At 42.2% G+C, this 12,022-nt stretch overlaps 1 protein-coding gene across 1 annotated transcript in view; it reads right to left on the bottom strand.

Annotated features, from left to right (window-relative positions):
• Window positions 1-7,473: 7,473 nt before the first annotated feature.
• Window positions 7,474-12,022, bottom strand: part of EPCAM (epithelial cell adhesion molecule) — a 12,206-nt gene continuing 7,657 nt past the window's right edge. Inside the window, exons 2-9 of the mRNA XM_009894851.1 lie at window positions 11,785-11,889; window positions 10,950-11,190; window positions 10,585-10,650; window positions 9,511-9,574; window positions 9,027-9,128; window positions 8,654-8,848; window positions 8,195-8,236; window positions 7,474-7,515 (exon numbers count right to left, since the gene is read on the bottom strand). Of these exons, the coding sequence (XP_009893153.1) occupies window positions 7,474-7,515; window positions 8,195-8,236; window positions 8,654-8,848; window positions 9,027-9,128; window positions 9,511-9,574; window positions 10,585-10,650; window positions 10,950-11,190; window positions 11,785-11,889 (857 nt within the window). The remainder of the gene's footprint in view (window positions 7,516-8,194; window positions 8,237-8,653; window positions 8,849-9,026; window positions 9,129-9,510; window positions 9,575-10,584; window positions 10,651-10,949; window positions 11,191-11,784; window positions 11,890-12,022) is intronic.

Genomic DNA, 12,022 nt, shown 5'->3' with positions numbered 1-12,022 from the left:
CGAAGGTTTTCTCTGAAGAGGGAGGGAGGCCCAGGCAGCCACGCTGAGGTGGTTGCCCCACTTACTGCATTTGGGTCATATTGAGACACTGAGATTCTGGAGCATGTCCAGAGAAGGGCAACAAAGCTGATGAGGGGTCTAAGAGCACAAGTCTTATGAGGAGCAGCTGAGGGAACTGGGGTTGTTTAGTCTGAAGAAAAGGAGGTTCAGGGGAGACCTTATCGCTCTCTACAACTACCTGAAAGGAGGCGGTAGTGAGGTGGGGGTTGGTCTCTTCTGCCAAGTAATATGATAGGTCAAGAGGAAATGGCCTCAAGTTGCACTAGGGGAGGTCTAGATTGGATGGGAGGAAAAATTTCTTCACAGAAAGGGTTGTCAAGCATTGGAACAGGCTGCCTGGGAAAGTGGTGGAATTGCCATCCCTGGAGGTATTTAAAAGACGGGTAGACGTGGTGCTTAGGGACATGGTTTAGTGGTGGGTTTGGCAGTGTTGGGGCGATGGTTGGACTTTATGATCTTAAAGGTCCCTTCCAACATAGACTATTCTATGATTCTATACTCCATGAGACAGAGAGTGTCCTGCGGACCAGGAGTGTGGAGGCCTGCAGCGTGCTGAGGAGCTTCATAGGCTGCCAGACGGCAAATGCTGTAACGCAGCCTGAGTACAGGGCTGTCACCTTGCTCGGACTGCCCAGGAGGCAGAAGACTGGGGGGTAATGGGCCCTTCTCTGCTTACAGGGAGAATGGTGTCCAGAGAACCCACATGCCCCCTCAGGCAAGGAGAAAACAACTCTCACCCTCCTTACAGGGAGTCACTCCTCCCATGTGGAGGAGCGGCATGGCAAATGGCCAAAAAAACTGAAAACCTGACCTCCACTTACACACTGGGGTCACCCAGCTCAGGGACAGGAAGGGCACTCTCTGCCCTGCAGTGCTCAGAGGGATCCTGAAAACTGGCTACAGGGTAGTCCGTGTGCCCAGTGCTTTGGTTTTTTGATTTTTCATCATCTTTTCCTTGCACTGGCCTGAGCATTTTTCATTTTTTGTTTTTCCTTCTGATGTAAAGACACAAAGGAATAGAAACAGAATAGGTATATTCCCACAATCTTTCATTTAGTGCTTATTAAGAATAATGAGAAATCCCAGGGTACATCAAGTATTTTTGGAAATTCTTTTGCCTTGGTCCACTTTTTTTTTTTTTCCAGTCAGTTCTGAATCATGATTCTTGTACCCCAATTCAACTGCCTGCATCTTACCACCTATAGTCAAAACACATGTTAGAATTGAAGAAATGCCTTAGCATTTCTTGTGTAAATGCTTATCCCCTCTTCTAATTTGTACAACTTGCTGTTTCAGAACATCCCCTTGTCTGCCTCCTGTTGCTTTCTCATTCCTTTCCACCCTGTATTACCTCAGCATCTTCCATCTCAGCTCTCACCCTTCCTCCTTCTTCCTGGCCTGCCCCTGGTCCCAGCTATGGCGTACATTTGGGGCCTCTTTTCCCAGATTTCTCACCTGACTTCTCTCTTCTTTCCACGTGGTGAACCAATGTGCTCATGTTTAATATTTCTTGGTGTCAACAGATGCTTCCCAAAAGGCGCTCAGAGGCCCACATAAGGACTACTTAATGTTTTCTCACCAAACTATCCTTTCACCACTGGGGCCACCCTGATACCTCAGTCTGAAGGTGTTGCCATGTGCAGGCTGTCCCTCCACAGGGAGCGCTTTTGTGTCCCACCTCTGCCTAGTGTCACCCTGGGCTGCCTGTCCCCACATCAGCTTTCCCCACCCAAACACCAGTCCTGTACCCCTGAGGTAACACAGCTTTTGAAGAAAAGGCCTTCAAAGCCCTTTTGCAAACATACTTGCTGAAGGACCACACCTGGTTCTTGTGGAGAGGAGAAAGTAAGATCTGCCTTCATTTGACTTAGGAAGGAAGAAGCAAAGCATGAGGTCACTATACCTTTGGCAGCTTTGTAGTTGCCCAAAATCTTACTCTTATGTCCGTAACAGTTGCAAAAATGACATTGCCCTGGCAGGGCAGTTGGATTTATTTTCAGTATGAGTAAGTGTACTTTTCCTAACCTTATCTTCAGAAGTGGCTAAACTATCTGGTCTGATACTACCCTCCACCAAAAGTGTTTGCTTGAGGCAGTACTCAATGTAGGAAAATTCAGCCTAAATAATTGTCATTTAGCAAATATATAACTCATAATATCAGGCAACCTTGCCAAGAGGTGATAATACCAGGTCAGCCCAAAATATACTTTAATAGCTGGGAGTGCTTGTCTTTGTACATTCCGATGACTACAGCTAAGGCAGAAGATAGGACAAGATGGAAAAAAATCGTCCTGTACAAAGAGCTGGAGAGGAGGTGGGCTCCAGGGACCTCATTACCACCTTCAAAAGAGATAAAATAATGCCTGCTAAGCTGTAATTGCTGTATGTTGCGGTGCTTCCTCCTCTGTCCTCTGGCTGGTTACACCTTTTCAGTCAGCAGTTCACTCCAGGCAGCTCTGCTCAGCTTCAGCCTCCCTGTTACAGCAAGGCACCACCTAAACCAGCCGCTAACACTCTTAGCATGGTGACCACAAAAAAAAATGTTTCTGTTGTGACGCCTCTTGCACAAAATACCTCCAGATCGATCACCTTTCCTCTGAGCTTCTGCCATTTTCATTGCCTGATCTGTTCTTCCATGGCAGCTCAGTTCACCAGCTGATCCACACAGGTATAACTCTGAATGGGGACCATCTCCCTGTTTCCAGGCTTGGTTGCTTCAGTGTGCTGTTGCTAACAGAGCGGTTCCTGCTTCTCCCCTGGCCTGCCAGGAGGGACGAGAAGATGGCTGTAATTGTTACGCACATGGCAGATGGGAAATGGAAGCTAATCTAGACCTTAATTAATTTTGTTGCCTTCATATGCATAACTATCATATACAGAGAAGTTGTGATGTCTTTTCAGTTATGAAAATGGATGTCTTTTAACTACTCTACAGAAAAAAAAAAAAAAAAAGAAAAAAAATCGTTTTTCCCCAAAGGTTAATTAATATTCAAGTGTGATCAGTGACAGTTCTAATGCTTTTGAGTTAGTGGGAATGTTAACAGAAAATTTTGTGTTATTTTGACTGGTGTGTATGTATGTATAATGCAGCAGAGACGTTGGATAATATTGACAATATAAGAATATTTAGTTACTGTAAGTTTAAACAGAAATGCAGCTGTTGCCTTGTAAAGGACCTTTTAACTTTCTTGCACACACTTTTTTCACTCAGACCATTTCGGCACAGCCACACCTCTGCTTTGCAGGCAGCTGAACACGCAAGGATTCTGCAGTACGCTTCGGTGTTAGTAAAGAAAAAAAACCCCACTTCTTACATGGATGAAGCTTTTACATGCTGTAACCTGGTAAGTGTTGCCTCTAACATTACACACTGCCACCTTTTCATCTACCGCCCTCTCCCTTGCGTACGGCTGCCGTTGCATGACACTGCTAAGACAAGGAGGACAAAGATTTTAGTAAAGTTCATAAATCTCTGCGTGGATGGGCCAAACTATCCCCAACAAAGGAGCCACCCCTACAGCCTGCCCGCCTGCCTGTTTGCCCAGCAGTGGACCTCGGTAGTCCCAGAGCGCAGCCTCTCCTGGGAGCTGCTAGAATTTGGTAACCAACAGTTGTAAAGTTAGAGCAGCAGAGCTGCAAGCATTTTTAGTTTCCTAGAATATTTTTCAGGCTATTTCAAGCAGTCTGTAATCTAAAGTTGCTGTTTATTATGGCAATCAGAGTCCAGCAGGTGAGGATATAAATAAACATGGTTCACAAACAATGTTACTTCTCTTACCAAACTTACTATGATTGTTCAGAAGGGTAATGAGCACGCTACTGTCAGGAGACCCTACATACGCAACACTGACCTTTCATTTTGTAGTTGTGGAAACTGCTTAGGGATTACTTAGGTCTTTGGAAGAAAGTTTTATAGACTTTATTGGTCATGCTTTCTCAAATATTATTTATATATTTTTTTAGAAGAATAACCTCTTTTTAGACGTTATTTGCATACCCTCTTCTAAAAAGTCTCTCACTGTCTTTGCATAAACATGTATTTAATTTTGCTCAGCAGTAATAATAACATATACATATGCTAGCGTAATAATTCATAAGGAAGTAATAGAATTGCACTTGCCATACAAACACTATTGTCCCATGTTGCACATAGGCACTAAAATAAATATTATTACTATGGTTTCTTGTAGTTTGTATCCATCCCCTCTCTGTAACAAAGGATCTAATTTATTCAGTCTCAAATTATTTAATAAATCTTCAGTCTGCACTTCATATCCTTTATCACAATCGACATTACATTAGAAGAGAGGGAACACGGTATCACAACTTTGTGTGTAGAACTTTAGATTTAAAAAAAACATGCTCCTTCATGAAAGGAAGTTAATGAATTAGGCAAATGGAAGCATCAAAATATTTACCTTGTCAAAAAATGATGCAGTGACTAATACTCTTCTATTAAGTTCTATTGGCTTGTTCCTCTTACAGGAAACTTTTTAACTTTGCTGAATGCTTTCAAAGTATTAAAATAGAGAACGGCTAGTATTGTGTTATATAATACCAAAATATTTTTCAATAGCAATCATTTTTGCTAGCAGCTCAACACTTTTCTATACAAGAGAAGAAACAGCATATGCAGAGTTGATGCTATCTGATAGTGGCTCTTTATTTTTTAATCTCAGCACATTGAGTCTCTAAAAAACTATAAAACACAATTAAGCTGCGGGATGCTGATACACTAGCTTCTCCGTTCTTCTCCTCCCCTCATCCGTTTCCATTTCCCTATAAATAAACGCTTTAATGGAGCTGGACTGTTGCACAAGTGCAGTGTTTAGTAAACAAAACTGAAGCCAATATAAAGGTCAATAGAACTATTCAGAAAAGGAAACTAGGGAAAACCCTATTATTAACCACCATTTTGGGAACTGAGCAGCATCATTTTCGTACCGTAGTAACACAGTTTAAAAACAGGTATAGTATGATCCCTTCAGTTGTGGATCTAGTTAAACTGTCTTCTATTTTTTAATTAATTTCTGTAAACTCGGTGGTATCCTAACCCCTTGGCTTGTTTCAGTCAAGTTTGACAAGGAAGATGACCATATTAGAGACATTAAGCTTATGCACCTACTTAACAAAGCTCCATTAGGTAAAAAAAAAATAAAATAAAAAATATCAAGGAGTAAGTGCCTTCCTCTACTGTGGGAAAAGTAGGGAGAAAATTATGTTCAAACTGCCTGGGACAAGGTCCAGGCCACACAGCAGGTACACACCAGCCACCACTCAAGTCAGCACATGTGTGTAGCTCCCAGCCCTACCACAGCACACGACATCTCTTTCCACCTCACAGGCCAAAAGTAAGGTATGAAATGGGGATGGTAGGAAGAGGAGGAGGAGGAGAGGAAACAATAGCATTGTGATCTTGGGGAGAAGGAAGGAACGGCAAGGATACCATATTGCAGGCATTGAAGAAAGTATAGGATATGGAGCATGAAGAACTGGGGAAGGCAATAATACACACGACTCAGCAAATGACAAGCTTATTGTAAACCAGGCTTCGTTTATTTAACGGCTTACAGAATTGTAGGAAATTCATCATACCTCAGCAGAAAGCCTGCATACCTGGGGAGAAAGGGAGTGGCATATACTGGCAGAGGGAGAAAGACTGCCCCTACAGAGGCTGTAGCTGAAAAAGCTGCCTAAAAAGGCTGCAAAGCACTCTGCTAAGTTCCCTGCTTCGGGATTTTTGTGCTTAGCAAGAGCAGCAATTTCACAGAGCAAATTGATGTGCATGTCTCCACTTCCCAAGACATGCTGTAGACTCACAAGAAATTTAGTAACACCTGGGGGCTGCAGCAGCTCAACGTGCACACACGCACCCCCCCCGAGTTCATCGCATCAGGTGTTGAAAGCAGAAAGGCAAGTCACTGCCTACATTTCAACATCCAGCACAGCACCACAGGCGTCAGCTACCACCTTGTTCAAAGGCAGAAGGTATACTGGTGAGCAGTGACATCAGAGGTACATCCAAGGCAGTTCAGCAACTTCCCTGTTGTATTCAGCAGACACACACAAGCTCTCTAATGGGGCACACTTCACATTTAATTTTATGAACGCTGTATGTAGAATACCCTCTCAGTAGTTTATCCTACTTTTCCTGTTTTAGGGAGGGGGCTCAAAACAAAAACCACATTAGTAATACTATTATTCATTCGGTTCCTTATCTTGTATCTAATTATTTCTTTGGCAACAGGAGTTACAGCACTTCCTTTATAAATCAGATATGCTGGACAGACCATAGATATTAGCTTGCTAGCTAATGTACATTACATAGACTACTGACTGCCAAAGCAAGCTCTTTTATCCAAAGCTCTGGGAGGCAGATAGCCTGCGTGAGTTCGGTCAGCCTCCCTGGCAGTAAACAGTAATAACAGCAGAAACAGATTCTAGCTATGCAACAACTTCTTCGCAATGGATAGCTATGCAAATCACGGTAATGGTGTAACAGCTCTTCCCCAGCTCCACCAACAGATGCCAAGGCTACCCACCCCCAACCCTACACCACAGATGTTCTAGATTAGAGGCTTGTTTTATTATAAATACTTACATAGCATTTGAAAGAGCAGTCTATGCATTCCTGAAATTGCTACATTCACAGCAAGTTTATTTTTTTATACAAACAATCCATCTTTTATCATTTTACTCCTGTTGCACAGTAAGAGTGGAAAATAGGATAGAGTATATTTTCACAGCTTTAAGAAAAAAAAAAAATCATGCTACTGAGCTATTAGATGGTTAATACAAACTTTGTTAAGTGGGAGTTCTAGAATGTTTTCACCTATGCTGAGGTTGCTTGCTTTAAGGAAATATTACATTGCTAAATTTGTAAGCATGGTAACTTACCAGATCATCATCATTTCAACATAGAAGAATTAGAAGCCTGTTTCAAAGTTTTATTAATTCAAGTCATAAAAAAGTTCCAGCAACTTCAAATATGTACAAACAAGACATAAAATTGTCATGTTCAGTTATACAGGAGAGAGTCTTGTTACAACATAACTACAAAAATCATTATCATCTTCAATAAACCTCCCACAAGGGTAAAATAACCATTTAAGCACGTATGCTCCAAAACCCTAGTAACAGCAGTTGTCAACTCATTTCATCATCATAATAAAAATAAAATCAGGGAGTGGTAGTTAAGTTTGACTTAAGTAAGATGGGGCGGTTAAGATTTAACTCTCAACAAATAGTAAAAGTAGTAGCATGGTTACCAGTCTTGGCTGTTAAGAGTTTTAACAATCATTACACAAGCACAATTGCCTCCCTTTCAGGAGGAATCTTAAGAGTTAAGATCCATGCCTCTGATGTTTCTGTTGTCTTCTTGTTTGAATCTTACTCTGTTCTCAGCCGATTTAATTATGCATTCAGCCCTCTATGCATTTCATTCATTTCCTTTACCTGGAAGGGAGGAAGTAGAGAGAGATCAAAATTTGTACTACTTCTCAACAGGAGACCCAAGAAGTCAATAGGACTTAACAACCCAGATTTTCATTAGCAGAGGAACAGAATCGAGCACAAACAGAATCAAGTATGTCAAGACCACTGCAACACTTAAGCTTTGTTTAATTGTTATTTTAAAAACATCTTTGGGGTATGCATAGGGAGCAGGCTTTACTATTTATCTACAACACCCTTTGGATTCCTTTACAAAAGGCTCTACACCAGGGGTAAAGCACCATGCACCAGTACCATTTGTTACTACTCCATTGGAAAGTAGCTCTGCAATATAAACTGCAAGCTCCATGCAAAGAGTAAAAAGGTCTTCACAACAGAACAAGACTATCAGTACTTCCTGTGGATTGCATAGCCCTTGCTATAGATATGTAAAAACAGTACTTGCTGTCAGCACCCCCCCACCCACCCCTGGGAAATGCAGCAGATCATCAGTTGCCTTTGAAACTAGTGCACAACCAACAGGGTGAACCACAGCGATGGAAACTAGTTAACAGAATTTGAGTATTTTCTGTTTCCTTCACATCTGAAGCACCCAAAGCAAGCTTTTAACAAACTACAACAAACCTGAGAGGAGGTTCTCCAGAACCTCCTCACACATACACCATAAACAGGAATTAATTACCTCTGCCTTCACGTACTTCCCTTTCCTCCTCCTTGTAAGGACCTGTAAGAGAACAACAGAATAATTGTGAAGCTTTATTTAACCTTGACTTACAGGTAACTTTATCTGGTTTTGACTTTTAAAACTCCAAACTTGAAGCTGTCCCTTCCCAATCCTTCCAAAGCGAGGTACACGAGAGGCTAGCTGTCACTCTTGACTACTCTAAATCAGGAGGTACTTTCTGCACCTCAATGAGTTTTTTCCCCCAATACTTTCATCTTCCACACAACACCTTTCAGTCATCACCTGAAACAGTGATGGTATGTATGTCCATCACCTCTCTCCCACCTCCCAAGTCTCAAAAAAGAAGCCAGTTTACAGAGGCACATTGTTTCTATCAAAGTCCAACTACCCTGGTATGTTGTTATTCCACAAATTACCCTGTTACCCGTTCCGCCTGGCAGCTTTGTTAGAACTTACCAGAACAACAATTCCAGCAACTATTGCTACTATTATTACTACAATGACAGCAATGAGGCCAGGAGTCAGAGACTTCATGGAAAACTCCGGTGCTATTTCATCAACATAGTAGACCACTGTCCTCTCAAAAAGCAGCCTTTCATTATCAATGCTCATGTTTAGCGCACCATTATGAAAGATGGAGTCACCTTTTACCTAAGGATAGAAGGGAAAAAAAAAAAAAAAAGAGAGACTTGCTAGTTCATGTTGTAATAGACATTCATCTTGGCACTGCAATATTTCATCTTGCTTTAGCCAGTACTCAGTACGAGTGCTGACTGCAATGCAATATACACATCTAGTCTATGGCAGACTGTACCCATGACACACTTACATCTTTTTCAAAGTAGTAGGCCACATCAGCTATATCCACATCTCCAGGAGCTTTTTCTGAGGAATTCTGCTTCAAATCAATGGTAATGAAAGGTTTTTCATACTGAAAAAAAAAAAAAGCATAATATTAAGAAGGGGCTAATTTAAATCCAAATATTAAATACATAACAAAATATAATGATCCAACTTGTGAACTCACATCCTGAATCAAGTTTCTGGTACTTGTTCTCAAACGAGTTGTTTACAGTACGATTCAAATTCCACTTTTTTAGTGAACCAAAGTAAGAATTCATCTACAGACTGAGGAGAGCAATTTCTCAGTATTTCAGTTCAGATACAGCTATTTGCTAGCTGCTCAGCAAGTGTCACTATTTTGAGTTTTTAGTAAGACTCATGCTGTACTGCATTAGTCAAACAAGAGTTTTCAGAGTTAATCACAACAAAATAAAATTCTGATACTTTACTAAAAATTATGTGCCTCTTACCACAACACTACTTATGTAGCGTCCATGCAGCAGGTAACGATTGGTAATTGTTTCCATGAAGAACCTGTAAAGATATTAAAGCCACAGCTGTGAAAAACAGCCCCAAGTGACATAAAAGCAGTCACTCATCAACAGCAGATCGATGCTCAGCCAATCTCTATCCCATGGCTACTTGGGACACACCCCCCCGCGATTTGTTGCTGAGCATGACATACAATATGGGACATACAATAAGGGACATCTCTTTGGTCAATTCAGGTCAGCAGTCTCTGCTGCATCCCCTTCCCAACCTCCTGCCCATCCCCAACCTGGTGCAGCAGAATGAGTCTGAGAAGGCTCACCACTATTTAAGCGCTGTTCAGCAACAGCTAAAACACCGGTGACTTTTTAACATTGTTTTTGTCACCAGTCTAAAACACAGCACCATACTGACTGCTACCAAGGAAATACCAAGAAAATGAAGTCCATCCCAAGCAAACCCAGTGCGACTTGCATTACTGATTTATACTAGAGCTCTGTTAACTCCCAACAGTGAAGATGCACTTACTGAAAAATAAGCACATAGATCGCTGCAGTGTTAGAGAGGAGTTTGAACAGTTTTGAGAGTTCAGAAGAGAAGCTAGAGTAGCAACTTTTGTTCCAGGGGGGCTGTGGATGGAATTCAATAGCTACTGACATATTTTTCTTGCTATATGACCTCTCACAGAGAGATACAGGATTTTGTTTTAGCCAAAAAATAGCTAAACTATTGTTTCACCTGCTGCTTCTATGCAGTCCCTCTGCCATCTTTGTCAGTTTACTTTTTGGGCAGTTTCACTTTCTATTTCTTTCATTATATATTGATTTGATATAAAAAAGTAGCAATCAATTTTAAATGGAAGTAACTCTCATTAGCTGTTAATTTTTGCCAATAAAAATTAAAGCAGTTTCATGAAGGATCTGTAGGTCACTTATAAGGTGTCTTACAAATGAATTCAGAGGTTTGACAATGCTTTTAAACATTTGTTTAGAAATACGCTAGATAACTAGTAGTGTATGCAGGCATTACCATAACATCTTACTATCATCACTTACTTCTTTAAAGATTCAGCATTCAGAGGAGTGTTTCTCTCAGCATGTTTCATCTCAATGATGATCCACCTGAAGTAACAGGCAAGTACAATGAATATTCTTAGAGCACGTACATATAACCACACGTACTAAAAAATCTAACCTCGGGGAAAAAAAAAAAAAACAGAGCAGCAAGAGAAAAAGAAAGCCCCCTCCAAAATCCTTCAGTATCTCCTAATTTCTGAAGAAAAAGAAAAAAAGCAGTAATCGTTTATTGCTCCGTCTTCATTCATTCCCAGCACATCATTCATACCAGATAAATCATCTACGAGGCAGAACCTAACACAGGAGTGTTTTTATGTCACAGAACACCCTGTTGAAAGACTTACGTTGTTCTGACTAATTGATTGCACTTCAAGTCTGCATCATGTTTGTCAGTTCTTCTAACACCAGCTGTATTCACACACCAACAGGTGGTTCCGTTGCACTGCTTTGCCTTGAAAATACCAGTATTTTCACACTCGGGATCATAAAGGCCATCAGTATCTTCAAACGCATCTTTTGGTTTCTCACGACGACCTGATTTTGAGCCTCTCATTTCTGCTTTCATCAACAGGCATTTTGAAGTCACTAAAAATTACCAGAAAATAACGTTATACGATGTCAAACCATACACGTTCAAAACAGAGCTACTGGTCTGTGAAAGCACACGTTTACATCAGAAGGAGCCACATCTGAAGGCATTACAAGGAAGAGCAGGAACATATAGGTGGTGCCTAAAGCCAACACAACTGGGGCACGTCAGCTTCCCAAGGCAAACGCGTAAGAAGCTCAGCCGCTTTCCATTTCTTATAGCGAGAGGATCACTTACAGCTTAGTTGAGTTTGAACCAAGAGCCAGGCCTTAAGACAAGGCTCCTACAAGTCCAGAAGTGAAAGAAGAGTCACGATATGTGCTTACAAGGGAGCTAAAAATTAGTCCTTGAGCCTCCATCAGTATAAGCGTACGCGCATCCACACAGGAGGAATCTTAAACGCTTATCTTCCACCGCCAGCTAACGTGGGGGGCCGGCAAGTCGCTTTCCTCCCTTACCACCACTATTTGCTGTGAACTCAATGGCCATTTTCACGTATTCCCATGAGTTTAGCTGGCGCTCTCCCTCTCCGCCCCGCACCAGGGAGCGCGCCCAGGCCAAGGGCGGCCCCGCACGCCCGCTGTACTCACGAGTGTTGCAGTTCACAGAGACGCCGGAGCCCACCGAGTCGCACCAGCACTCGCCGTTGGCCATCCTGCAGTTGGTGACACGCTTGTTCTTCTCGCAGATGCACGCTGGAAGCGAAGCCAGGCTGTGAGGGCGGAGGCCCCCGGGCAAAGCGGCCCGGGGGGCCCGCGCCCCCCGCTGCTCCGCCGGCGGGGAGGACGGACAAAGCCGCCCCTCACCGCACGGCGCCGGACGGGTGTG

This window comes from Charadrius vociferus, unplaced genomic scaffold (assembly GCF_000708025.1).
Source record: "Charadrius vociferus isolate BGI_N301 unplaced genomic scaffold, ASM70802v2 scaffold411, whole genome shotgun sequence".
Taxonomy (NCBI): domain Eukaryota; kingdom Metazoa; phylum Chordata; class Aves; order Charadriiformes; family Charadriidae; genus Charadrius; species Charadrius vociferus.
Note: the sequence above shows the minus strand (reverse complement) of the source record. Positions and strands in the feature narration are given on the sequence as shown.